At 38.1% G+C, this 27,896-nt stretch overlaps 1 protein-coding gene across 1 annotated transcript in view; it reads right to left on the bottom strand.

The window, feature by feature from the left end:
* Positions 1-27,896, bottom strand: part of LRRC69 (leucine rich repeat containing 69) — an 81,274-nt gene that overhangs the window by 8,548 nt on the left and 44,830 nt on the right. The window contains exons 6-7 of the mRNA XM_043601351.1: positions 13,395-13,496; positions 1,376-1,555 (exon numbers count right to left, since the gene is read on the bottom strand). Of these exons, the coding sequence (XP_043457286.1) occupies positions 1,376-1,555; positions 13,395-13,496 (282 nt within the window). The remainder of the gene's footprint in view (positions 1-1,375; positions 1,556-13,394; positions 13,497-27,896) is intronic.

The raw sequence follows: 27,896 nt of genomic DNA, 5'->3' as shown, positions 1-27,896 counted from the left end.
CCATCACCCATCTAGTCCATCCTCCCACCCACCACCCCTCCAGCAACCCTCAGTTTGTTCTCTATAGTCTCTTATGGTTTGCCTCCCTCTCTGTTTTTATCTTATTTTTCACTTCCTTCCTCTATGTTCATCTGTTTTGTTTCTTAAATTCCACATAAGAGTGAAATCATATGGTGTATCTTTCTCTGACTTAGTTCACTTAGCATAACCATTGCAAATGGAAAGATTTCATTCTTTTTGATGGCTGAGTAATATTCCATCACGTATATATACCACACCTTCTTTATCCATTCATCAGTCAATGGGCATTTGGGCTCTTTCCAAACAATTGGCTATTGTTGATAGTGCTGCTATAAACATTGGGGTACATGTGTCCTTCAACTCAGTATTCTTGTATCCTCTGGATAAATACCTAGCAGTGTAATTGCTGGGATATAGGGTAGTTCTATTTTTAACTTTTTAAGGAATCTCCATACTGTTTTCCAGAGTGGCTGCACCAGTTTGCATTCCCACCAATGGTGTAAGAGGGATCCCCTTTTCTCTGCATCCTTGCCAACATCTGTTGTTGCCTGAGTTGTTACTTTTAGCCATTCTGACAGGTGTGAGATGGTATCTCATTGTGGTTTTATTTACATGTCCCTGATGATGACTGATGTTGAGCATCTTTTCATGTATCTGTTAGCCATTTTTATGTCTTCTTTGAAGAAATGTCTGTTCATGTCTTCTGCCCATTTCTTAACTGGATTATATAGTTTTTTTGGGTATTGAGTTTGGTAAGTTCTTTATAGATTTTGGATACTAGCCCTTTATCTGATAGGTCATTTGCAAATATCTTCTCCCATTCCAAAGGTTGCCTTTAGTTCTGTTGATTGTTTCCTTCACAGAAGCTTTTTATCTTGATGAAGTCCCAATAGTTTATTTTTGCTTTTGTTTCCCTTGCCTCAGGGAGATGTGCCTAGTAAGAAACTGCTATGGCCAAGATCAAAGAGGGTGCTGCCTATGTTCTCCTCCAGGATTTTGATGATTTCCTATCTCACATGTAGGTCCTTCATCCATTTTGAACTCATGGTGTGTGTATGCTGTAAGAAAGTGGTCCAGTTTCTTTCTTCTATATGTCGCTGTCCAGTTTTCCCCACCATCTGTTGTTTCCCAACACCACTTTGCAATTTATAAATGTAGCGAATCCACATGCTTTATGCCTTAAACTTACATAATGTTATGTGTCAATCATATCTCAACAAAGCTCAATAAAAACCATTATACTATCATACAAGTCAATTCTTAGATAAACATCTAGTTAGTATTGGCTCACTTAGAGAAGGATAAAGAAAAAGAGAAGATATTATGCTCTACTCACACAAAAAGCACTATTTACCTTTGATGGAGGAACAAATTCAACACATTCCAGCCATATTGTTAAAAAGTACTTTTCACATATTGCACATTTTCTTCTCTGAGACATTATGTTCCTGACCAGTGGGTGCCATGTTATAGCTTGCATTACAAAAGGATTCTTTTCTGAGAGCTCATTCATTATAAATCTTGATGTTATTTCCTAGATTTAAAAAAAATTATATTAATTATATTAATTTATATTTTTGGCTTATTCTTCACAATTTCTGTTAAATTAGTTTTCCATAATCTGTATAATGAATTTTATTGCCAATGATGGGCATTATAAATTAGTTTCCAATAATATAAGAAAAGAGGGGTGCCTAGGTGGCTCAGTCGGTTAAACGTCCGACTTTGGCTCAGGTCATGATCTCACGGCTTGTGGGTTCAAGCCCTGCATCAGGCTCTGGGCTGACAGCTCAGAGCCTGGAGCCTGCTTCAGATTCTGTGTCTCTCTTTCACTCTGCCCCTCCCTCGCTCATGCCCTGTCTCTCTCTGTCTCTCAGGAATAAACAGAAAGAAAGAAAGAAAGAAAGAAAGAAAGAAAGAAAGAAAGAAAGAAAGAAAAGGAAGTTACTTCCATCTTAATATTTCTATCTCTCTTACATAGAGGAATCCAAATTATTAAAAATTTACATAATTGGGGTGCCTGTGGCTCAGTCAGTTAAGCATCCAACTCTTGGTTTTGGTTCAGGTCATGATCTTACAGTTTGTAAGACAGAGCCCTGTGTCAGGCTATGCACTGACAGCATGGAGACTGCTTGGAATTCTCTCTCCCTCTCTCTCTGCTCCTCCCCCACTCACACCTGCTCTCTTTCTCTCTCTCAAAATAAAAACAATAATAATTTTTTTAAAGATAAATCCAAAATTAAAAAAAATTACATTATTCAAGTTTAGGTTCAAATTTTATACCTCTCATTACAAGCAGCAAGGACTGTGCAAATATTCATACTGGACTCGATAACTGAGTCTGTCATATTTACTAATGTCTAAATCCTTAGAACTTAAATTTTTTTTTCAACTTTTATTTATTTTTGGGACAGAGAGAGACAGAGCATGAATGGGGGAGGGGCAGAGAGAGAGGGAGACACAGAATCGGAAACAGGCTCCAGGCTCTGAGCCATCAGCCCAGAGCCTGACGCGGGGCTCGAACTCACGGACCACGAGATCGTGACCTGGCTGAAGTCGGACGCTTAACCGACTGCGCCACCCAGGCGCCCCTAAATCCTTAGAACTTAAACTGTGGCTCAAGGACCAGAATCTGCATCATCTGGAAACCTATTAGAAATTCAGACTTCCAGCTACATTCTAGACCTACTGAATCAGAATCTGCAATTTAACAAGTTTCTCCAGGTAATCAGTATGCCTGTTCAACTTTAAGATGCACTGGTCTAAGTTACCTACTTCAGTGAGCACCTGAATAGAGTCATATTAGCAAAGAGCACTGATTTCTATTACCCAAATGTCTGAATTCAATCTGTATTAAACCTATCCACACAGCCATGTCCAGAAACTTAACTTTTGGTAATAATTATAATATTAAATAACAAAAGGGTGGCTAGAAAATATAAGCTGGCTTTTGCCATGACCATCAACAACGTCATCATTTTACAGTAAAATGCTATATAATACATAAAATCAAATCTTTACCGAGCAAGCAAATAAAACAAATATTTGATTTACTCTGCTAACTGAGCCTCTTGTGCTGGTAGCATGGAAGCCCTGTATAAATGTTCCACAAACATTGCATGAATTTTAATAATTTATGGAACTGTTTTTTTCTGGCCAAAGTGAAAGATTTCCCACTGGTGTTAAAATGGTCCACAACAGGCTCTAACAGGAATCTTTGGAAATACATACATACATATGTACATACATAATCTTCACTCATGTGCCCAATTAAAATCTTAAAAAATAACAACAAAATCCTATAAATTGCTGTCTCCCTGTTCCTTATTACTCTGTCCATTCCACCTAACAAGCATCTGAGAAACTGAGAAGCTGCCTTTATGCACAGTCTCCCTAACTGTCTGATCCTTCAGCAGAATAACCTCCTACTCATTTTAGCTCTTTTTCCTGAATGGTGACATAAAAAGATTATCCTTTCTGAAAGAATTACTCTTTCACACTAATATTACCAGGACTTCTAAATTAGATGTCTATTATCACCTTTTCTTTAACTACTTACACACAGCATAGTGTGTGATTCAGAGTGAAATAATGATTTTAGAGGTAAGTTTTTAGCTACCAGAACTCAAAGGCTAGGTCTCACTATAAAGCAGAAAACTAATAAATAAGGATTCACTCCCCAAAACAGCAGATGGTAGAAAAATTTGTTGGAATACATGGGACCTATAAAAAGGTCACAATTTATACAGTTCACTTTTTCCATTTATGATTTCTGGAACCAAACATGTTTGTTGCACTTGATATGTCTCTTGATAACTCTTATATTACCCATTAATTATATTATTCTCCTACTTGCTGCCAATATGTTACTTTGGAAGAATAACATATACCACTGAAATATAAAGTTATTACTTGGAACTGCTAGTATATATAAAGTAAGATACTATCGGCATGACCAACAGTATTTTTTAGGACATCTCTTAAAAATAAAGGTCTCTCTCCCAACTTGTGCACTCTCTGTCTCTAAAAATTAAAAAAAAAAAAAAAATAGAGGTGCCTGGGTAGCTCAATTAGTTGGGTCTCCAACTCTTGATTTCGGCTCAGGTCATGATCTCACAGTTCGTGAGATTGAGCCCGGCATTGGGCTCTGCACTGACAGCACGGAACCTGCTTGGGACTCTCTCTCCCCTCCCTCTCTCTCTCTCTCCTCTCTTCTCTCTCTCTCTCTCTCTCTGTCTCTCTGTCTCTGTCTCTCTCTCTCTCTAAATAAATAAATAAGCTTAAAAATAAAATCCTAACCAAGGCATAGCCTAAATCAAAGCGCTACAATTCTTTGACAAAGTACTTAAATCAGGGCGCCTCAGGGGCACCTAGGTGGCTCAGTTTGTTTAAGCATCTGACTCGATTTCGTCTCAGGTCATGATCTCATGATTTGTGGAGACAGTGCTGAGCCTACTTGGGATTCCCTCTCCCTTCTGCTCTGTCCCTCCCCCACTCCCCAAAATAAATTAATTAATTTTAAAAAATACAAACTGAATGGCTCAGTTGGTGGAACATGTGACTCTTGATCTCAGGGGTTATGAGTTCATGCCCCACACTTGGTGTAGAGGTTACTAAAAAAATTAAAACTCTTAAAAAATATTTTTTAAAGTAGTTTAAATCAGTAACGTTACCCAAATATCCAGTAAAAAGGATTAAGTACAAATATAAAATGTATAATAAATTTGGCACATTGCTAAGAAAAAAGTCTTAGAGATACTTTTAAAAATACCCAAATTATTAATATAAGTAAAAATCATTTTTTCTACTAAGTACAATTGACCCTTTTAATTTTTTTTATTAACTTTTTTTATTTTTGAGACAGAGAGAGACAGAGCATGAATGGGGGAGGGGCAGAGAGAGGGAGACACAGAATCAGAAGCAGGCTCCAGGTTCTGAGCCATCAGCCCAGAGCCCGACGTGGGGCTCAAACTCACGGACCGCAAGATTGTGACCTGAGCTGAAGTCGGACGCTCAACCGCTCAACCGACTGAGCCACCCAGGCACCCCCAACTGACCCTTTTAAACAACACAGGTTTGAATTGTGTGGATCTAGTCATATGTTGATTCCTTTCCTCTCCTCTCCTCTCCTCCCTTCTCCTCTCCCTCTCCTTCCTTCCTTCCTTTCTATTTATTTATTTTAAATTCCAGTATAACATACAGTGTTATATTACTTTCAGGTGTACAATATAGTAATTCAACAATTCTATCCATAACTCAGAGCTCACCACAATAAATGTACTCTTAATCTTCTTCCCGTATTTCACCCATCTCCACCTACCGCCCCTCTGGCAACCACCAGATTGTTCTCTATATTTACGAGTTTGGGGTTTTTTTGTCTCATTTTTCTTTGTTAATTTTTTTTATTAAATTCCACATGAGTGAAATCATGCAGTATTTCTCTGACTGACCTACTTCACTTAGCATTATTCCCTCTAGATCCATCCATGTTGTTGCAAATGGCAAGATTTCATTTCTTTTTAAGGCTGAGTAATATTCGACTGTGTGTGTAGATACGTGTGTGTGTGTGTGTGTGTGTGTGTATTTCACATCTTTTTATTATCTATCAATGGATCCATAATTTGGCTATTGTAAATAATACTGCAATAAATGTAGGGTGCATATATCTTTTTGTTTTAGTGTTTTTGTATTCTTTCGGTAAATACCCACTAGTGGAATTACTGAATCATAGGGTAATTCTATTTTTAATTTTTTGAGGAGGCTCCATACTGTTTTCCAGAGTGGCTGCACCAGTTTGCATTCCCACCAACAGTGCACAGGGTTCCTTTTTCTCCACTTCCTCACCAACAGATGTTGCTTCAGGTGTTTTTGATTTTAGACATTCTGACAGGTGTGAGGTGGTATCTCATTGTGGTTATGATTTGCATTTCCCTGATGATGAGTGATGTCGAGCACATCATTTCATGTGTCTCTTGGCCTTCTGTGTATCTTCTTTGGGAAAATGTTTACTCATGTCTTCTGCCCATTTTTAATTGGATTATTTGTTGTTTCAGTGTTGAGTTATAGAAGTTCTTTACATTTTTTGGATATTAACCCCTTATCAGATATATTGTCTGCATATATCTCCTCTCATTCAGTACATTGTCTTTTTGTTTTGTTGATTGATTCCTTTGCTGTGCAGAAGCTCTGGATTTTGATGTAGTCCCAAGAGTTTATTTTTGCTTTTGTTTCCCTTGCCTTAGGAGAAATATCAAGAAAAATGCTCCTACAGCCAATGTCAGAGACATTACTGCCTGTGCTCTCTTATAGATTTTTATGGTTTCAGGTCTCACATTTAAGTCTTTAATCCATTTTCAGTTTATTTTTGTAAATGGTATAAGAATGTGACTCAGTTGCAATCTTTTGCATGTAACTATCCACTTTTCCCAATACCATTTGTCTTTTTCTCATGGCATATTCTTGCCTCTTTTGTTGTAGATTAGTTGACCATATAATTATGAGTTTATTACTGGACTCTGGGTTCTGTTCCATTGATCTATGTGTCTATTTTTGTGCCAGTACCATACTTTTTGATTACTGTAGCTTTGTAGTGTATCTTGAGATCTGGGATTGAGATTCCTCCAGTTTTTTCTCCTTTTTTAAGATTGCTTTGGCTATTTGTGGTCTTTTATGGTTCCATACGAATTTTAAGATGTTCTAGTTCTGTGAAAAATGCTGTTGGTATTTCTATAGGGGTTACATTTAATCTTTAGATTGCTTTGGGTAGTGTGGCTATTTTAACAAGATTTATTCTCCCAGTCCATGACCATGGACTATCTTCCCATTTGTTTATGCCATCTTCAATTTTTTTCATTAATGTGCTATAGTTTTCAGAGTATAGGTCTTCACTTCTTTGGTTAAGTTTGCCCTAGGTATTTTATTATTTTTGGTGCGATTATAAATAAAAGTGTTTATTCAATGAATTTCTATTTCTGCTGCCTTGTTATTAGTGTATAGAAATGCAACAGATTTCTGTATATTGATTTTGTATCCTGAGAATTTACTAAATTCATTTATCATTTATAGCAGCTTACTGGTGGTCTTTAGGGTTTTCTATATACAGTATCATGCCATCTGCAAATAGTGAAACTTTTACTTCTTCATTACCAATTCAGATGTCTTTTACTTCTTTTCTTGTCTGCTGGCTGCAGCTAGGACTTCTAGCACCAGGTTGAATAGAAGAGGTGAGAGCAGACATCCTTGTCTTGTTTGTGATCTTAGGGGGAAAGCTGTCAGTTTTTTCCCATTGAGTATGGTGTCTGTTATGAATTTTTCATATATGGCCTTTATTATGTTGAGGGATGTTCCCTCTAAACCTACTTTGTTGAGAGGTTTTTTTTTATCATGGATGGATATTGTACTTTGTCAAATGCTTTTTCTGCATCAATTGAAATAACTATATGGTTTTTATTCCTTATCTTGCTGACGTAATGTATCCTATTAATTGGTTTGCAAATATTGCACCACTCTTGCATTCTAGAAATAAATCCCACTTGATTGTGGCGAATGAATTTTTTAATGTATTTTTGGATTGTTCGCTAATATTTTAAGATTTTTGCATCTATGTTCATCAGAGATATTGCTCTGTAGCTCTCTTTTTTTTGTAGTTTCTTAATTTGGCTTTGGTATCAATGTAATGCTGGCCTTATAGAATGAATTTGGAAGCCTTCCTTCCTCTTCTATTTTTTTGTAATTGTTTGAGGAGACTAGGTACTCTTCTTTAAATGCTTGGTAGAATTCACCTGTGAGGCCATTTGAACTTTTGTTTGTTGAGAGTTGTTTTGGTTTTTGTTTGTTTGTTTTTTGATTACTGATTCAATTGCATCACTGGTAATCAGTCTGTTCCAATTTTTTATTTCTTCCTGATTCAGCTTTAAGAGGTATGTTTCTAGGAATTTATTCATCTCCTTTGGGCTAATTTGTTGGCTATAATCTTTCACACTATTCTCTTATAATACTTTGTATTTTTGTGCTGTTTGTTATTTCTTCTCTTTCATTTCTGATTTTGAATTGTATCTCTCTGTCTCCCTCTCTCTTTCTCTCTCTCTCTCATTATGAATCTGGCTAAAGGTTTATCATTGTTGATCTTTTCAAAGAACCAGTTCTTGGTTTCATTGATCTGTTCTATGGGTATTTTTATTGTTGTTTGTTTGTTTATTTGGTTTTGGTTTTCTTAGTTTCTATTCCATTGTTTCTACTCTAATCTGTATTATTTCCTTCCTTCTACTGCTTGGGGCTTTGTTCTTTCTTTTCTTTTTTGTTTTGTTTTGTTTTTGTTTGTTCTTCTTTTTCTTCTTTAGGTTAGTTTGAGATTTGTCTTGCTTCTTCATATAGGCCTGTATTGCTATAAATTTTCCTCTTAGAACAGCTTTTTCTGCATCCCCCAAATTTTGGACCATTGTGTTTTCATTTTCATTTGTCTCCATGTATTTTTTTTATTTCCTCTTTGATTTCTTGGTTGATCCACTCATTGTTAACATCCATGCATTTGTGTTCTTTCTAGATTTTTTATTGTAGTTGATTTCTAGTTCCATAGCATTATGGTTGGAAAAGATGCATTATATGACTTCAATTTTTTTTTTTAATTTTTTAAGACTTCTTTTATGGCCTCATGTGATCTATTCTGGAGAATGTTCTATGTGCACTTGAAAGGAACGTGTATTCTGCTGTTTAGGATGGGATGTTCTGAATATTTCTATTAGATCCATCTGGGCCAATGTATCATTCAAAGCCCCTCTTTCCTTATTGATTTTCTGTTTAGATGATCTGTCCATTGGTATAAGTGGGATGTTAAACTACCCCCCTATTATCGTATTACTACTGATTACTTCATGTTTGTTAATAGCTGCCTTATATATTTGGGTGCTCTTATGTTGGGTGCATAAATATTTACAATTGTTATATCTTCTTTTTGTGTTGCCCCCTTTATTATTATTATATAGTGTCCTTCTTTGTCACTTGTTACAACTTTTGTGTTAAAGTCTATATTGTTTGATATAAATATTGCTACCCTGGCTTTATTTTTGATTTGCATGATAAGTGTTCTTCCACACCTTCACTTTCAATCTGCATGTATCTTTAGGTCTAAAATGAGTCCCTGGTAGGCAGCATATAGAAAGGTTTTGCTTTCTAATCCATTCTGACACACTATGTCTTTTTATCAGAGTGTTTAGTCCATTTACATTCAAATTAATTGCTGGTAGGTATGTATTTATTGACATTTTGTTACTTGTTTTATGGTTGTTTGGGTAGTTCTTCTCTGTTCCTTTCTTCTCTTCCTCTATTGTCTCATGGTTTGCTGGCTTTCTTTAGTGATATATTTGAATTCCTTTACCGGGGCAACTGGATGGTTTAGTCGATTAAGTGTCAAACTCTTGGTTTTGACTCAGGTCATGATCTCATGGTTCATGAATTTGAGCCCCACAGCCGGCTCTGTGATGATGGTGTGGAGCCTGCTTGGGATTCTCTCTGTCCCTGTCTCTCTCCCTCTGTCTGTCTGTCTCTCTCTCTCTCTCTCTCTGCCCCTGCCCCACTTGTGTGCACACATGCTCTCTCTCTCTCTCAAAATAAATAAACATGAAAAAAATTAATTATTGGTAGGTATTTATTGACATTTTGTTACTTGATTTATAGCTGTTTTTGTAGTTGTTCCTTGTCCCTTTCTTCTCTTGCTCTCTTCTCTCATGGTTTGCAGGCTTTTTTTAGTGTTATACTTAGATTCCTTTTTCTTTTAAATTTTTTGTGCATTACTGGTTTTTTGTTTTGTCATTACCATTAGGTTTATATATAACATGTTGTGCATATAACAGTCTATATTAGGTTGATGGTCACTTAAGTTTGAACCCATTCTAAAAAGCACTAAATATTAACTTCTCTCCCCTCCATGTCTTTTGTGTATAGTGTCATACTTCACATTCTTTGATTTTATGAATCCTTTGATTATTATAGATATATTTAATTTTGCTGCTTTTATCCATCCTATCTTTCTTACTCTTGCTTATATTATAGTGTTTTCTTTCTACTCAAAATTCCTCTTTAACATTTCTTACAAGACTGGTTTAGTGGTGATGAATTCCTTTAACCGTTGTTTGCCTGGGAAACTCTTTAACTCTCCTATAGAGTATTCCTGATGGAAGGTTTGTTGTTGTTGTTTTTTTCCCTTTCAGTACTTTGAATATAACATGCCACTCCCTTCCAGCCTACAAAGTTTCTGCTGAAAAATCAGCTCGTAGATTTATGGTGTTTCCCTTCTATGTAACTGATTTCTCTTCTCTTGCTGCTTTTAAATTTTTCTCTTTATCACTACTTTTCGTCATTTTAATTACAATGCTCTCGGTGTGGACCTCCTGGGGCTGATTTTGTTGGGGGCTTTCTGTGCTGCCTAGATTCGGATCTAGTTTCCTTCCCCAGATTTGGGAAGTTTTCAGCTATTATTTCTGCAAACATATTTTCTGCCTCCTTTTCTCTCTCTTCTCCTCTGGTATCCTTATAATGTGAATGTTATTATGCTTGGTGGTGTTGCTGAGTCCCCTTAATCTATTCTCAATTTTTACTAATCTCTTTTTCTTTCTCCTGTTCAGCATGTTTACCTTCTATTACTCTGTCCTTCAAGTCAACTGATCCATGCTTCTGCTTCCTGTAATCTATTCTCTATTTCCTCTAGTGTATTTTTAATTTCATCTTTTGAATTCATCTCTAAATGGTTCTTTTTCATTTTCTTTGCCTTTGTTGAGGTTCTCACAGAGATCTTCCATTCTTTTCTCAGGCCCAGTGAGTATCTTTGTGACCATTAATTTAAATTATCTACCAGGCATATTACTCATCTCCATTTGGTTTAGCTCTCTTATGATTTTGTCCTGGTCTTTCATTTTGGACATATTTCTCTGTCTTTTCATTTTGTCTCTTTGTATCTATGTGTTAGAAAGATCAACTATGTCTCCTGCTCTTGCAGGTATGGCCTTATGAAGGAAATGTCCTGTGATGCCCTGTAGTGCAATGTCTCCTGTTCATCAGAATCTGGAGCTTCAAGGGTGTCTCCTACATATATTTTGTGCACCCTACTCTTGTGGCTGAGCTGCATTTGTCTTCAGTGGAATTGCCAACAATGGCTCACTTTCCCTGTTGTTGGCAAGGTTTGGTCCCTGTTGTTAATGGACCAATCTGGGGCTGCCTTGGGCAGAGATGCAGTTGCACCAAACTGCAGGATACTCTCCCTGTGTTGTCCCCCAGGAGGCTTTTGTTGGTGGGTGGGGCCTATAGTGGGACCAGATATCTGGCCTAGCCCACTGCTGGAGCTGCAGTTCAACTGGTATGTGTGGTTATCTTCCACACTCCCTGGGACAGAAGTCACTTTGGAGTGGTGCTGGCCCCTACTGGGGCTGCTTGCACAATGCCACACTTGTGGCACACCTCTGGACTCCTGTGGAGGACAGGTTGGTGGGGGTGGGTCAATAGGAGAATGCGAGGGTGGGGTGCACAGTGTTAGCAAGTTTTGTGCAGGTCCACTGTGTCAGGGGACCTGTAGTCACTTTGGAAAACTCCCTGGGGAGACTGGGGCTAGAGGGGTGAGTCTGCAGAACTTCATGGGTATGGGGTACACTGTTAACAAGCCAGGTAGTATTCACACTGTACTGGTTCCTGCAGGTCTCCATGTATCTAGGCTAGGGGGTGGGGGAGGGAAATAGAGCCTGTCAGCTCTTTTGTTCTTATAAAAGTCTCCTAAAGATCCCTGCCCCTGCTGCAGAGGCTCTGAGATAAGTAAACAAATAGCCTTCCCATACCCCTGGTGTTTTTCAAACCGCAGCTTCTATGCCATATCACTGGGGCTGTTTGTTATACTGCAGTCTCTTTAAGGGCAGGGAACCAGTTTTCTACCACCCTTTGGTTCCCCCAGACCCAAGCTGCTGATTTTTAAAGTTCCAGGAGTTAAGCCCCACTGATTATAAAAACTCACAATGTTAAGTCCCTCTGCTTTTCAAAACCAATGATTTTTTTTCAATAAATACAACATAGTAGTATAAATGTATTTTCTCTTCTTCATGATTTTCTTAACCTTCACTTTTCTCTAGCTTACTTTATTGTAAGAATACAATACATAATACATATATACATTAACACCTATTTGTTGTGTGTTAATATGTAAATCAACTCTTTATGTTACTGGTAAGACTTCCATCAACAGTAGACTATTAGTAGTTAAGTTTTGCAGGAATCAAAATTTATGCATGGATTTTTGACTCCCTGGGGATTTGTGCTCCTAACCCCCATGTTGTTGAAGGTTCAACTGTGCGTGTGTGTGTGTGTGTGTGTGTGTGCATACGCACGCGCATGCCTGCATAAAATTCTTGTGCTCCTGGGTCCTTATAGTTTTAGAAAAGGGGGAAGAAATACTTCTCTCTCACTCTGCATCTTCATGCTGGACACACAGCAACATTCTTGCCCTCAAGGGATCCCAGTGAAACTACTGCCACATTGGGTTGACTGCTCATTTGGTCCCCTCCACAAACCAGACCCTCCTCCAGAAAGGGACTAGCCCTGTTTCCCTTTCCCTCACCTTCCAGCAGACTCTTTCTAAGACAATGGAGTTTTCCAAGCATGGAGTCTGAAGCCCAGCTTTTAGGTTGGCATCATCATACTAACACATACTAGCTCTGTGAACATGGATAAGTTATTTAACTTACCCTGATCTCAGTTTATCAGTAAAAGGGGGACAATAATGGCACTACTTTTTAAGGTTATCGGAGGACTAAATCATAAATTAGTTCATTCCTGTTAAGTACTTAGAATCGGAGAAGTCCAAATTCATGATGGAGACTCATACTCAACTGTGGGAAGATCTGCAATCTTAATTCATCTGTCACTAAAAAACACACAAAGAGAGTCCTCTACTATGCTTTTCTATTCCATATTTTAATATCATCAATTTGTCTGATTAAAGTGAACATGATTTCTGGGTCAGATTCCTTTATCCAGTAGAAACAGGGACAAGTGAAAATGGGAAGGAAGAGGCAAAAACCATGGTAAAAACAAATCAAATACACCCTTTAAATAATACTGAAAAAATACTTGGAAGGTTAAAGTGAAAATAACTTCCTCTTTTTTCTTTTCATCCAATAAAATGTTTCCATTTCTCCAAATTTGGTCACTCTAGAAATCAGTATTACATTGGATTCTATAAGCCAGTCAAAGAGATTATGTCTAGGATCCACATTGCCAATGGACTAGGGTTGCTGTAATCATTTACCAGTTTGGCAAGAATGCTTTAAAAGAAAACTCTTTAAAACTTAAATCATAGCTTTAGTTTCAAGAGCTGTGTGAATGGTATAAGGCTTCACCTGTAGACTCCAGACATCATCCTGTTGTACAGCGGTAACTGGCTCCTTCAGGAACAGAGGGTTTCCTTCACAGTAGAATTCCCTCAGCTTCAGGTTCTGAAACTTTCAAAACAAAATAAAAACTTCATTTCATCATAAAATAACAAACTTCACTTTTGAGGCTCATCTTACTTTATTTAGAACTTATATTCCATGTTAGTATTTTCACATGGAAATATTCTATTGTTAAAAGCATAAAGGTCTTCATGCTGGAATGAATGGCATTGACCTTAGAGGTCCCTGGTGGCATCCCCAATACTAGACAGCAGAGGAAACTTGTTGAGGATAACAGAACTGATTAGTAATAGAATAGGGGTTAGTTAAATAATCAAATGCTGGGAATATTTTGCAAATAATGTATTTGTTAGAAAACCAAGTATGATGAAAAATAACATTCTAATTTACACCAAAATCCAGGTCTGAAAGACTGTGAACCATGACCCATTTATGTTCAGTAAGAAAGGTAAGAGAAACAAAGGAAAATCAAAACGCCCTATGAATAAAACCTAACCTCAACTGGACTCTACCATTTGAGTAGAAAAATAAGGGATTCTCTCATACTAATAGTGTGCCTTGCCTCCCAGGAACTCATGTGGTTTTCAAAGTTAAACTCACTTTAGGGAATTACTTTCCTGAACTTCAGTTTCAGCTTTGAAATGGAAAAAAAAGAAGACCCATCTTTGGTGGTGTGCTGGTAAAACAGTTCTCTGGAAAGAATATAATTTTTTTAAAGCCCTGATTTGTGGCATATTTTGGTTCCTTATTCCTTAGTATAACTACTTCTACCATGGCGATTACAGTCACAAAACACAGAGCTGGGGAGAAATATGGAAAATTGGTTCTTATGAGCCAGGATGCGCTGACATCATCACACCGCTGTGTCTCACACTTACAGGAAAGTTACAGATAGTTCCCTGAATTCTGCCTAGGGTTTGAAACATAGCAAGCATTTAATAAACTAAAATAATTGATTTAAAACATCTTTCCAGCGTGTCATGTCACTAGGTCTCAAAAGTCTCCAGAAATCTCTACAACACAGACAAGATTTTGAAATAAAACACAGAGCTCAAGGCCATGTTGGAATCACCTTGTCTCCTGGTCCCACCACAGACATTCTGCCTTTCCTAACGCAGCTTCCTATGTTGCCCACCATAAGGGAGCAACCTAGACAGTTGAATCCAATGGTAGCCCCCAGTCAGTGCTGAGTGTGTTGAAATGAAGAAAGCACTCCCTGTGCTTAACGGAACCATCATAGTTTCCTTTCTGTCCTAAAGAACAACAGTCCATAATTTATAACCAAACTCATAGCCACTTTTTTCAAAACAGATACAAACTTGAATATCTTGGTATGTGTAAACATCATTAACATCATTTCAAGTTGAACTGTGCTTCAAAGAGCATACATTTCTCTATATGAAATCATGCTTTTCTTCCTTCAAATCCTGTCACTACACTTCCATCATACATGGTAATGAGTTATTCAGTTTGCTAACTTACCACACATATTTTAAAAGGAGGTGATCCTGGGGCGCCTGGGTGGCGCAGTCGGTTAAGCGTCCGACTTCAGCCAGGTCACGATCTCGCGGTCCGGGAGTTCGAGCCCCGTGTCAGGCTCTGGGCTGATGGCTCGGAGCCTGGAGCCTGTTTCCGATTCTGTGTCTCCCTCTCTCTCTGCCCCTCCCCCGTTCATGCTCTGTCTCTCTCTGTCCCAAAAATAAATAAAAACGTAGAAAAAAAAATTTAAAAGGAGGTGATCCTAATGAAATTAATTACTGAAATTCATTAGCATGTGTTTTGCAAAGTGACAAAATCTCTCAATGTCCACTCTGAATATTCCCCAGAATATTCAGAAAAAAACATTTTTTGTACCCTCTCTTTCTGTTCACTACTGGATTTCCTGTCAGCCTAGTAACTTAATAGAACAATATTTTTGTCCAGTAGCAAAATCAGTTACATTATTTTCTATTAGTAAAATGTTGTTACAGCTTGTCAGAGTCTCTTTGCACGTGCTTACTCAAAAAGAGCTATCAGTTTTGGGGCACCTGGGTGGCTCAGTCAGTTGGGCAGCCGACTTCAGCTCAGGTCATGATCTCGTGGTTTCTGAGTTTGAGCACCAGCTGGGCTCTGTCCTGACAGCTCAGAGCCTGGAGCCTGCTTTGGATCCTGTGTCTCCCATTCTCTCTCTGTGCCCTTCCCCCACTCATGTTCTGTCTCTCTCTCTCTCTCACAAATGAATAAACGTTAAAAAAAATTTTTTTTACGGGGCGCCTGGTTGGCTCAGTCAATTAAGCATCCAACTTCGGCTCAGGTCATGATCTCACGGTTCGTGGGTTCCAACCCCACGTTGGGCTCTGTGCTGACAGCTCACAGCCAGGAGCCTGCTTGGGATTCTGTGTCTCCCTCTCTCTCTGCTCCTCCTCCACTCATGCTCTGTCTCTCTCTGTCTCTCAAAAATAAATAGACACTAAAAAAAGTTTTTTTTAAAAGAGTTATGAGTTTTATCTCAACTGAAACAATTTTGCCCCTCCACCACAACAGAGATTTACAGACATTTTTGGTTGTCATAACTGGGTAAGGGGAAGTATTGCTGGCATCTAATTAGCAAAGGCCAGGGGTGCTGCTAGGCATCCTACAATGCATAGGACAGCCCCAACAACAAAGAATTATCAGGTCCAAAGTAGTGTTGAAGTTGGAACATCATAAGCATTCACTGACCTGTCATATCTGGAGAAGGGACTGGCAGCTGCAGAGGAATAAAGGTTAAAATGAGGGTTTTTTTTTTTTTTACTTTTCTAAGATAAGGGTCACTTGAGCATGTAGAAGGTAAATGCCAACATAGATTAATGTAAAGGAGAGAAAAAGGATAATTGAAATAATAACGATCAGGTGAACACAAAATGACCTTTGAATACTAACATCTTTGCATTATTTCTTCCTCTGTGGCCACAGGAAAGGAGGTATAAATGTAGGCATGGATAAGTTTGAAGGTGCAGGTTTGGATCACTGAAGGAATCAGACATGATGCCTTCAATTTTGTCTTAAAAATAAAGAGTAAGACCATCTGTTAACTGAGTTGTGAAGCAAGGTGTCATTGTGGAAAAAGGCATGAAGAAGGTGGTGAAAGCTGGGAATATGCTACAGGTTTTTGAAGAGAAACCTGGCCACAGACAGAGGTGCTGAGGGATGACCTACTGGAATCCACACAGTTGTGGTTTTTCCCGTCCATATATTTTGTGCTTCCATTTAGCACTTAGTAGCCCAGATCCAACACTGAAAATTGTGCATCAGAAAGCAAGGGAATGAATGCATTGCATGTACTAAAGAGCAAATGATTTGGACTTTATGATCTAGACTAGATAGAAAAAGAAATGATAGTACAATGTTTCAGTTAACCAGGAGTAAAAGGAGAAGTAAAGGGATGTGAAGTCTCAGTGACCCAGAAGAAAAGATATGGCTATAAAGCAATAGGGAACTGGAACATAGAAGGAACCAGTGCTCAAACTGCCATCTTGGACTGTAATTCTTCCAATTTAGAGCAGATGAAGATGATGTTAAGATCCAGACATAAGGGGCACCTGAGTGGCTCAGTTTGGTTAAGTGTCCCACTCTTGGTTTCAGCTCAGGTCATCATCTTGCAATTCGTGAGATCGAGCACCACATAAGGCTCTATGTTGGCAACGTGGATCCTACTTGGGATTCTCTCTCTCCCTCTCTGTCTGCCCCCCTCTTTGTCTCCCCCTCCCTCTCTCAAAAATAAATAAACTTTAACAAAAAAGAAGAAAAGATCCAGACGTGAGAGTGGAGGTGGTTTGTTGAAGTAAACACTGAAAAACTCGTTAAAATCAAGGATTCAAGGTGCTCTGCGCTGAAGGTTCCTTGTTTTTTTTAAAGTTTATTTATTCATTTTGAGACAGAGAAAGTGTGAGTGGAGGAGGGGCAGAGAGAGAGGGAGACAGAGAATCCCAAGCAGAGTCTGCACTGTCAGCATAGAGCCCAACATGGGGCTCAAACTCACAAACCATGAGATCATGACCTGAACCAAAACCAAGAGCTGGTTGCTTAATTGGCTGAGCCACCCAGGCACCACAAGCTGAAGGTTGCTTGTATCAACCACCTTTACAAATGAACTTCCTGAGTAATTCTCTCAAATATTTGGGTGTCTATGAAAAATCTCCTGCTGGAAGTCCCACAATGACTAAAAAGTCTAACATCTGAAACTGAACTCATGTTTCCTCCAAATTTTCCTCTTTCCTTTTCCTGATCAGCCACATCAAATCTCCCGCCATGTTCTGTCAGTTCTACCTTCTTGAAACTTCTGGAATCTATCCTTTCTTTCCATCTCGCTCTCCCACCAACCTCTTCACTACTTCTGCAGAATCTCCTCCTACTTCCGACCCCAGCCACTAACACTCTGCCTTAAGGCCTTCAACCTACATGAATTATTGCAGTAGTACTCAAATTAGTCTCCATGCAAACCTCTGCTGCCAAAATTGTCTTTTAAAATAAGAATTTGATCATAATACAATCCTGCTGAAAAATTTTCAATGTTCTCTTTTGTCCACAGAATGAATTCAAAATCCTTAGTATGTCATAATTGGCTCTCCTCAGCTGGTTTCTCCAACCCTATATCCTGGTAAGCTCAACCTTTGCCCTTACATGCCAGCCATCCCAAGGTACTTAGGGGTCTCACAAGAGGCCTGTGTCTTATCTCACAGTTATTACTAATGCTGTGCCTTCTTCTCACCCCATTCCTGGAACACTTCTTCAAAATGAAAATATCACCCACCTAAGCTTCTCTGGCTTCTGCCAAATGTTTCCACGTCCACTCCTTGGGCCTTATATATAAATCATACCACCTACAAACACTATGAAATAATCATTGTTGAAAAGTCTATCTTCATCTACCAGGCTTTTGTCTCTTTAAGAATGAAATCTTAAGTGCCTATAAATGCAACTTCTAAATTCAGTACTTTGAGCATAGCTGATGCCCAGTAAATAATTGCTATATTAACAAATGTCTTCTCAGATATCCCCAGGTACCCACAGCTCTCCCTGGAAACTCAAAATTTTCAAAGGCCTCCTTCTCCACAAGTGGTCAATTGTGGTAACTGTTCCTCCAAAGCCCCATGCCTCAGGAACAATGTATACATTCAGCAAGTCCTTCTGTTGCTTCCACTAGCCTAAAGTAGTGAGGGAGATCAGAAGGATCTGGTGTAGCAAGAACACCGTTAATGTAAACAAGGAGAAGGGAGGCTAGGATTTAATAATGACCAAACCAGAAGTGATAAGTAGGCTAACAGCAAATTAATATGGACTCTTCAGACCATTTCAGAACTCATGGGGTTACCCATTAGGAAGAATTAGAATTTCTAAATAAGCTAAAGCCTAACTTGCAAAGAGGAAAAGATTTTAAGTGTGGGGCTATGGCATTCAAAAAAATATATGTTAACAATTCTAAAAGGGACATGAATAAGATTTGTGACCAATGAGAAATTCAAGAAAATAAGTGATACACTTCATATCTAATCAGAATTGTGTAATGAGTAGGCTGATGATATCATCTGAACGTAAGAAAGCCAAAAACTCTCTTCTGGGAACCCCTGTCTCACACACCCTGTACAAGTGGGAGTGAAAACAGGCACAAAGTGACCTCAAGTGAGGATCCTTTAGTATCTGCTGGATACTTGTCCCAAGAGAAGACCCTTAGAAGGAGTTGAAGAGAGGAGGCCAAGAGAAGCCTGGAAGGAGGAGATAACTAAACTCCAGGCTCTAAACACACACACACACACACACACACACACACACACACACACACCTTCCTCAATTCTGGCCAGGGAGAAGCGACCAAAGGTCCCCAAGCTCAAGCCCCTTCCTGCCTGCCTTCACTACACTTGGCCTTAAAGCTGATGGGACAGTGGCTCCAGAGTCCTTGTCAGGACTCTTGGTCTAAATATCACTGTAAAATGAACAACTGGTCTGCAAGGGCTTGTTTGTATCTTCTCACAATCCCCATCCCACACCTGCTTTAGACCCCACTTTTGTCCTCGTACCACCTGAGAACCAGCAGGGAAACAGGATTTTGTTTCCACGAGGCCCTGTGTGCTCCACCCCCAATGGTGTGATCTCCTTACAATGGAAATTAGATCACATCACTCCCTTGCTCAAAACCATCCAGGGGTTCTCATCTCACTCAAGATGAAACACAAGATTCCTCACACTGGCTTATATGATTCTTATGATTGGACCCTGCACCATCTTTGACCCTGAGCATTCATTCTCTCACTTTCTCTATTTATCCCTCCACTCTGGCAATGTTGGCTTTTTTTCAGAAATTCTGCACCTCTTCTTGGCATTCTGGTCTCAGATCTGTCCATACCATTAAAATTCAGAATAAAATGGACTCATACATTTAGGAGTTCAGATTCAACAGCCAGAAAAGTTTTCATTAATGCACAAAGACAATGGAAAGGTATTCTCACATGCATGAGCTAACTACCTTAACCAAAAAAATTACTCAAGACACAAAGCAACTGAAAGAGAGTAACAAAAAGTAAAATTTGGGGGAATACATTTATTCTGCCTACCAAAATGCAAACAATAAAAATTAGGAGGTGGGTGGGGAGATGGGTGAAATAGACAAAGGAGATTAAGCGTACCCTTACGGTGATGAGCACTGAGTAATGTACAGATTTGCTGAATCATTATATTGTACACCTGAAACTAAGATAACATTGTATGTTAATTATACTTCAATGAAAATAAATAAAGTAGCTTCTTAGATCCATCTACAGAAAAAATTAAAAATTAAAATTAGAACACCCACTGCCCAATGTAAACAAGATTGGGGCAATCAGTTTGTGAGCAAATTTGCAATGTCATCAAAAAGCCTAAAATTCTTATTCTTATTCTTACTCTTTGTTAATTCTACTACTAGGAATTCACCCAAAATAAATATTTGAAATGGGAACAAATGTTTATACACAAAGTATGTTTCTCAGAATTATTTAAAATTTAAAAATCTTTTCCCACATTAAAAAAAAAATGACCTGGTAAGTTATAGGACATACCTGAATCCTCTGCCCTCTGTCTTTTAATTCCCTATGTTTAGGGAAACAAAACCCTGGGTCATCCCTGCCATCAGTTTTCCCTATCTCTGCACCCAAATAAAGAAGTCCCATTTGCAGAGTCACACATTAGGGTACACAGGAATCATAGTCACCAACTTCCAAAATGCTCTTAGTGGTTGCCAGAAATTCTCCTCTATTCAGTATGCTAGCCAACATTAATTCTATTTTTTCTTTGCGGGCCTATCATTCTTTGCCCAACCATGAAAGAGTCCACCACAGAGCTCACCACATTTTCTTTTCACTTTATTTTCTTTTCCCTAGGCAATTTTACCCAAATCCACAATTTCAATTAAATCTCTGTGCCAATGACTCTGGTTCCACACATGATAGCCAACTGCCTACTCAAAATCTTCACTTGAATGTCTTAAATACAAGTCAAACTCACCATGTTCAAGATTGAACTCATGATCTGCTCTCCTGAGGCTTGTCTTTTTCCAGTGTTTTCTATCCCAGACCACAAAAAGCTTACTAGCCCATCACCATTTCCAAATTTACCTCTTAAACATCCCATGAATCCATTCAGGTCTTTCCACTCCTACTACTACCACCTTAGACGAAGCTACCACAATTTTTTACTTGGCTTTGGTAAAGAACTACCAGAAGTCCACCCAACGTTCCCTCTGATCTCCTCCAGTACGTCTTCCACACTTCAGACAGAATGATCTTTTCAAAATGCAAATCTGATTATGTCACTTCCTGCCTAAAATCCTTTGAGATTTGTGTTGCTCTTCAAATAAAGATCAAAATCCTTACCATATCCTATATTCTTTGGCCATGGCCTCCTCTCATCCAATCTCTGAGCTCCAGCCACACTAAATTATCTCCAGTTCCCTGAACATCCATGTTCCCTCCAAGCCCTTTCCACATACTTGTCATCTGTCTGAAATATGTCTTTTCCTTTCACTTAATTGATTCCTACTCACTCTTCAGCTCTCAGCTGTCACCTCCTCCAGGATGCCTTCCTTAACCAATCTGTTGAGCCAGGCTTCTGTTTTCTCTCACAGACCAGTGGGTTCTTTCTTTTAGTGTACTGATTTCAGTTTGTAATTATACATTCATAATGTTAATTACTTGATTAATATGTCTCCCACTATACTGCAGCTCTGAGAGAGCAGAGATCCTATCTGGTTCCTCACTATTATATTCCCAGTTCCTAGTGCAGGACGTAGTATATGACATGTATGGGTTTAGGACGACAGACTTCGGAATCAAACTGCCTTATTTAAATTTCAGCTCCACTGAAATTTATACTGGGACCACCAAACTTTTCCTACTCTGCGGATGCTTCCCCAACACCCATCTTCTACCACTACCCAGGGAGTCCGCTACCTACAGATTTTACATGGTATGGTTTTACTACTTGGACATTTGAACAGGGGCTTGACTCTTGAGCCAAAGAAAGCTAATCATAGGCCTGATCCAATCATCTGAAATCCAACAGGCTTGCCTAATCAAATACTCTCTTGGGAATTTAAACCAAGAAATATGGAAATAATTTGCAATTGAGTTCTGGAAGCTGGAATAGAACAGTTATTACGTCAAGGACCTGGAGACTCCACAGTAGGCTATGTGTATGTTGAATTTATAGGAGACTGGAACCAAGGTATAAGCAGAGCAGCATTTGGAATATGGCCACATTATTCCAATATTATACCAACCAATTGCAACAAGTGTGATGACCTAATAGTTCATGCCACTGAAGATCCCAGATGCTCTTTGAGCTGAGAACATTCATTCCAATACCTTTGGGCTCTGCCCAGCCTTACTGTAGCTCCTTCTTAAATACCTGTGAAATTCTCTTCATTACATCTTCTCTATGTAACTTTAATTTCTATTTATGTTGTAACCAAAGAGCCAAAATAAAACACATATACCAATTTCAACATGTCATAGAGTTTTCTTGTCCCACCTTCAACAGATAAATGATTCTCTCCACTGTTTCTGAATTGCTCCAAATAACCTTCTTGGGTACTTTAATGTGAATCCTTCTTTGTAAAACATAAAAATTGACTTCTCCCTCCTCTCAATCTAACTAAGACTTTCAAACCTTCGTTACTCTTTAAAAACAGTTTCAGGCTTTTGAAAGAAAATTATGTAATTAGTATCTCTCCACAGGATAGGGAAGCCGTATACCTAGTGATGTTCTTTCACCCATAATTGTAAATCTCACAGACCTAGTTACAGATAAAAAGCAGTAATCAGCAGTAACTAAACTATAAAAGGCACTTTCCTTGGGGAATAACAAAGAAATCAAAGTTCCCAACCTCTGCCCTGAAATATTCTACAATTTAAACTGAAGAATTCCATCTTAAAATTTATTCAGACCAGGCAAAAATTCAGAGTAGTGAACCAGAAGAAAGATATTCAAAGATTTTGTGAAAGCTGTTTATGGTTTGAAAACCAATTGTGAGATCTTTGGTCTTCCATTTTTTTATTCTGACAGGAAATTAAAATTTTAGTGGCCAAATTCTTGATGAGAACTGAAGAAAGAATGCCAATTTGTAGCTTCTGCATTGGTTTCCACGCAAGCCCCAATGTGGTTTTAAGTAAAGCTCCTCAAAGGTGTAACACCTTTAATTCCACTCAGCATACCTTTGTTCTTTATTCATATTAGATATCAATGTTTCAAGAATTCTTGAATGCTTTTCTTTACCTTCTCTTAATTCACTGTTATTTTAACTAAAACACCCTTTCTTTTAAGCTCTTCATATAACTCAATCTATATGTGGTAATAGAATAGAGAAAGCATTGTCCTCAAAGGCCGGGAACTGGTTCAAATCCAAGTCCTCCACACAACTTCTTTGTACAAGTCATTTAAAGTATCTGAGACTGTTCTTAATGTATAAACATAACAATACCCCCCTCAATGACTGTGAAGATCAAATGAGGAAGTATAAAATACTTAATAAACTTTAAAGCATTCTAGAAAAATTAGGTACTATACCAACATGTAGTCCATTTAGCAAGTCACGTTTATTGTTTTTCTGGCTTGTTAGGATCAGCCAGTATTTTGTCTTCCTTATTTACCCCCAATACTTTGCTTCATTTAAGCTCTACCAGGCAAGAGTAAAGGCATTTCACATGCTGCAAATGTATTAGCAAACTGATATAAGTACTTCCAGTTTCAAGATGGTAAGATAGCACAATCAGCAATATCCTTGTCCCACGACAAATCCTAGAAATGACACAAAGATACCTTCTAAAATAAAGAATAAATAGCCACTTAAATACAGGAAGAGAAATCCTCATAGGAACAGAAATTATGTGTAGATAGTATCACTTGAATAAGGAAGTATCAACCCAGGATGATATGAAAACCCCAGAAAAAATTCCCTCCACACACACACACACACACACGCACACACACAAATAGAAATGAAGGAACTCAGTACACAAAGGCAGTAGAGGTCTCCAGAAAAGAATGGGTAGTGAAACAACAGACAGGAGGATTACTGTACTCTTTCAGAAGCAGGTAGACACTGGGCTCATTCACCCATTCTTATCCCACAGCCACACTCCACCTCCCATCTCCAAACTTCCTTTCCCTGAATCCTGCACACCTATACACCTAATAGGAGCAGTGCTTTGAATAGAAAGAAGTAAGAGGGACCCTGAGTGGCTGGCAACACAAGGGAAGAATAAGCAGCTATCAGAATGCATTATACCTGCTGGAATATTTTTAAGTATTTCTGTAGTGTCATTGACCAATACAAACTCCTGTAATAACTTTATCTTGTCCAATAAGGTGAACTGCAAAGACAGCTGCCAGCTCTCAGGAATCTTGTGTTCCAAATTCAAAAATAAGACGAAAGTTTAAAAATAAAATTACCTGAAAATAAGAGGTAAGAACTTATACCAGAAGAAATAGAGCTAATAAAACAAGACTCAAAAGTAATTAGTATAATTAATATCTTTAAAGAGGTATGTGAAATATTGCTTAAAGCAAGAATAAGAACCAACTTTAAAACTTGGAAATGTTGGGCTTTCTGAAGCAAAATTTGGCAACATTCATCAAAGCAGTTAAAGTATGCATAATTTTGATCTAGCAATTACATTTCAAAGAATCTTTCCTAAGGGAGTAATTAATGGTATGTACAAAGATTAGCTACAATGATATTCATTGAAACATCTTAATTGTGGCACACAGGTTTAAATCTCCTACTTGTCAAAAAATAGGAGACTGCTTTAATATAAACAATATCAATATGATGCATCCATTAGAAATAGAGAGGTATGGTTGAATCACTATGTCATACACCTGAAACTAACATAACATTGTACACCTGATACTAATGTCAAGTGTAACTCAAAAAAAAGTTAACACAAACTAGGCCAAGCAAAAAAAATTCAATAATTAAGTCAAATGTCCACAATAAATCTAGATACCCAATGGGGAAAAAAAAAGAAAGAAAGAAATAGAAAGGAAGGGAAATACTTTAAGAAATGGGAAAATTTTTTTAAATAAAAATTGAAAAGGCAGATTATAAAACATGTATATATAAATAATACACTAATATGCATGAGTAATACTAATAATACTAACACATTAGCGTATATGACTATTCCATTAAAAAAAATCTACATGTGCATGTACACACATGCATTCACAGACACCCCTGTCCCTCCTCCCCCCCACCAAAAAAAAACAAAACTGGAAGAATAGGAAAAAATAAACCAACATGTTAATTTTGTTTCCCTGGCGCTTTCCCTCGGCCCCAGTATGCTTGCATTATAGGTCATTTTGCTTTTCTTTTTGCTTATCTCTATTTTCCAAGTAATCCACAGTGAAAAGATATTTCAAAAGTTTTTTTCTGAAATGATTAAACTTACATCACCCTAATTCTGATTTCTGATCTGCAAACTTTCAGAAGATGTGTTTGGGAATGGCAGCAATGGGAGATAGACGCCTCCTGTACTGGGTTAAAGGACTGAAAATACAGCTTCCCAAAGTAGACAGAATTTTCCCAGGGCTAAAAGTATTTCAAGGATTTCAAGAAAGCTATCTCAACATCTGTGCTGATTCTAAGATTCTCTCAGAAGTTTGAAAACTCTCCCACATATCTGGCCCATGAAGTATAAACGTAAGAATGTAGGAAGTATTTTTTCAAGTTCTCTGCTGGTTCAGCTCATGCATTTCAATAGTGAAGGCTGTTATGATCCCTAAGGAGGTGAAAATTAGTTTCTGGAGGAGGCAAAACAATCTTAGATATTATAATTGCTTGTGGCCCTCACAACTCAATCCTACTTGACAATATAAACATGTACATTCTCTCCCTAGTGCTAAAATGTAATGGGGTAGGGGAGGAATTATTAGGGGGAAAATACCTAAAAATCTCCTAGCAGGAGGAGGACAATAATGAAAAAAAAAAAAAAAGGAAAAAAAAATAGTGAGAAATGTTGGTTCAGCTATAGGAACAGAAAACCCAAATTCTTTTTTTCACATATCCTCTCTCAGGTTGCTTAGAGCATTCACTACTTTTATTTATTTTTTTATTACACACATACTCACACATACACGTATGTACACATGTTCTTTTGTTTTAAAAACTCAACCAATTGACTCTTCAACAACTTGCCTGTATACTCAAATGTGTAGACAAAAAATTATAAAATGCTAGATTTTTTCTAAGCATTGTGTTGCTTTCTGTTTTCAAATATAAGCGTCCAAAGCTTTGAAGAAGTGTCAACTGACAGCTATTAACATTAGTTAATATTAAAACAATAATAAAAGTTTTTCCAGAAACCCCATCCAAAAGATTTTCTCTGATCAGAACTGTGACACATGGCCACTCTCCACAAAAGGAGTTCAAAGGTAGAGGGTTTGAGATGGAGCCATCAACCAGCTTCCCAACAGCACCTGCCACATAGGTTCATTCAAGTCCCTCTGATCGTATGAGTAGCAGACTCTCTTTTATACTGTGATTTGTTCTTGCAATGTTGTAAGCCTGCAAACAGAGCAGTGCACAAAACACACAAAATATGCCCTCCAGGACATAAAGTGCCCTGTGTGCTTTCTTCATGAACTACCTAAAGTTATATTTTAGGTATTTGCGAATTATGTCTCCCCCTCTAGAATATAAGATTTAAGAGGATAAGGAGTTTATTTTTATTCACCTCTGTATCCAGAATGCCTAGAACAATAGTTCCTAGCCTACAAAAGACATGCAAATACATACTGAACAAATGAATTAATAGTAAAGAAATGTGACTAACGGAATTGTAGGACTTCTACCCAAGATTAGACAGTTTATAAATAGCAAAGCTAATGTTTTATGAATCTCTGACACAAAAGAAAGACATATCATCTCCTTAAATTCTAAACCAGTGGTGCCAAGGTGACCACCATTGATTTGCTGACTGGTACAAGATCAGGAAAGGCAATTATGAGCATCAACGTTCAACTTGGCTTCTGGTGATATCATGTTGGTAACCTGAAACGGACTATGGTGGGAGTTTTTACCCCATGGTAATCGGTAGATGTCACAAAAAGAGCTAGTTGTCAAACACTTACTGGCACACCACTGGGTATTTCCTTTCCATCCCACTTCCTTATCTATTCATCCGGAAAGCACTTAGATGAGCTACCCTTCCTTCTCTCCCTAGGAGCTGTCCTTACTTTGCTGCTTCTGTGGGACTCTGAGTTTTCAGCATGGTGCCCTCCTCTTGCTTTCTCCACTTTCCAAATCTCAAAATCTTTGAATAAGGATCACAGCCCAACAAGGGTGGAGCAATACAGTAACTAAAAATTGTGACTATTCAATAAGCAAATCAGGCAAGATCATCAGGTGTAGGTGGAGAAAGAGAAGAGCAGAATTTATGACCAGCTCTCTGTCTATGAAAATGGGCAGGGGCAGAACTTTTACTGGAAGACAGCGCCTGGTTGGCAGTCCTGGTCTTACTCGGAAGACGCATAAATCCTCTTGTTCCTTTTATGGGGACAGTTAGTGCTGGACTGACTCTACTTGTTATTCCCCAGAGGACATTCAGTGGAACTTGTACTCCAAAACAGTGAATACCTGAATAAAAATTCCATGGGAGTGTTGTAAAATAATTTCATAAAGTGGTCTCTTCCACTGTAATATTAAACACAAGCTACATGTTTGTTTTATTTTGTTTTGTTCCTGCTTTGCAGTGCATCTTTGATCCATGAGCATAAACTATAACTGTTCTTCCTGCCATCCAGTTAAAAAATTACTAGCACTAATTAATTTCCAACAATACACCTCAGGTATGCATAGGTTATATTTTTTTTCCTCCAACCCCATTCTTCCATTATTCCTCCAACCCCTCATTCGTCTCTGGGTCAGATTGCCCAAGGGGCACCTAGATATATGAA

The sequence above is a fragment of the Prionailurus bengalensis genome, chromosome F2 (genome assembly GCF_016509475.1).
Source record: "Prionailurus bengalensis isolate Pbe53 chromosome F2, Fcat_Pben_1.1_paternal_pri, whole genome shotgun sequence".
NCBI lineage: Eukaryota > Metazoa > Chordata > Mammalia > Carnivora > Felidae > Prionailurus > Prionailurus bengalensis.
Note: the sequence above shows the minus strand (reverse complement) of the source record. Positions and strands in the feature narration are given on the sequence as shown.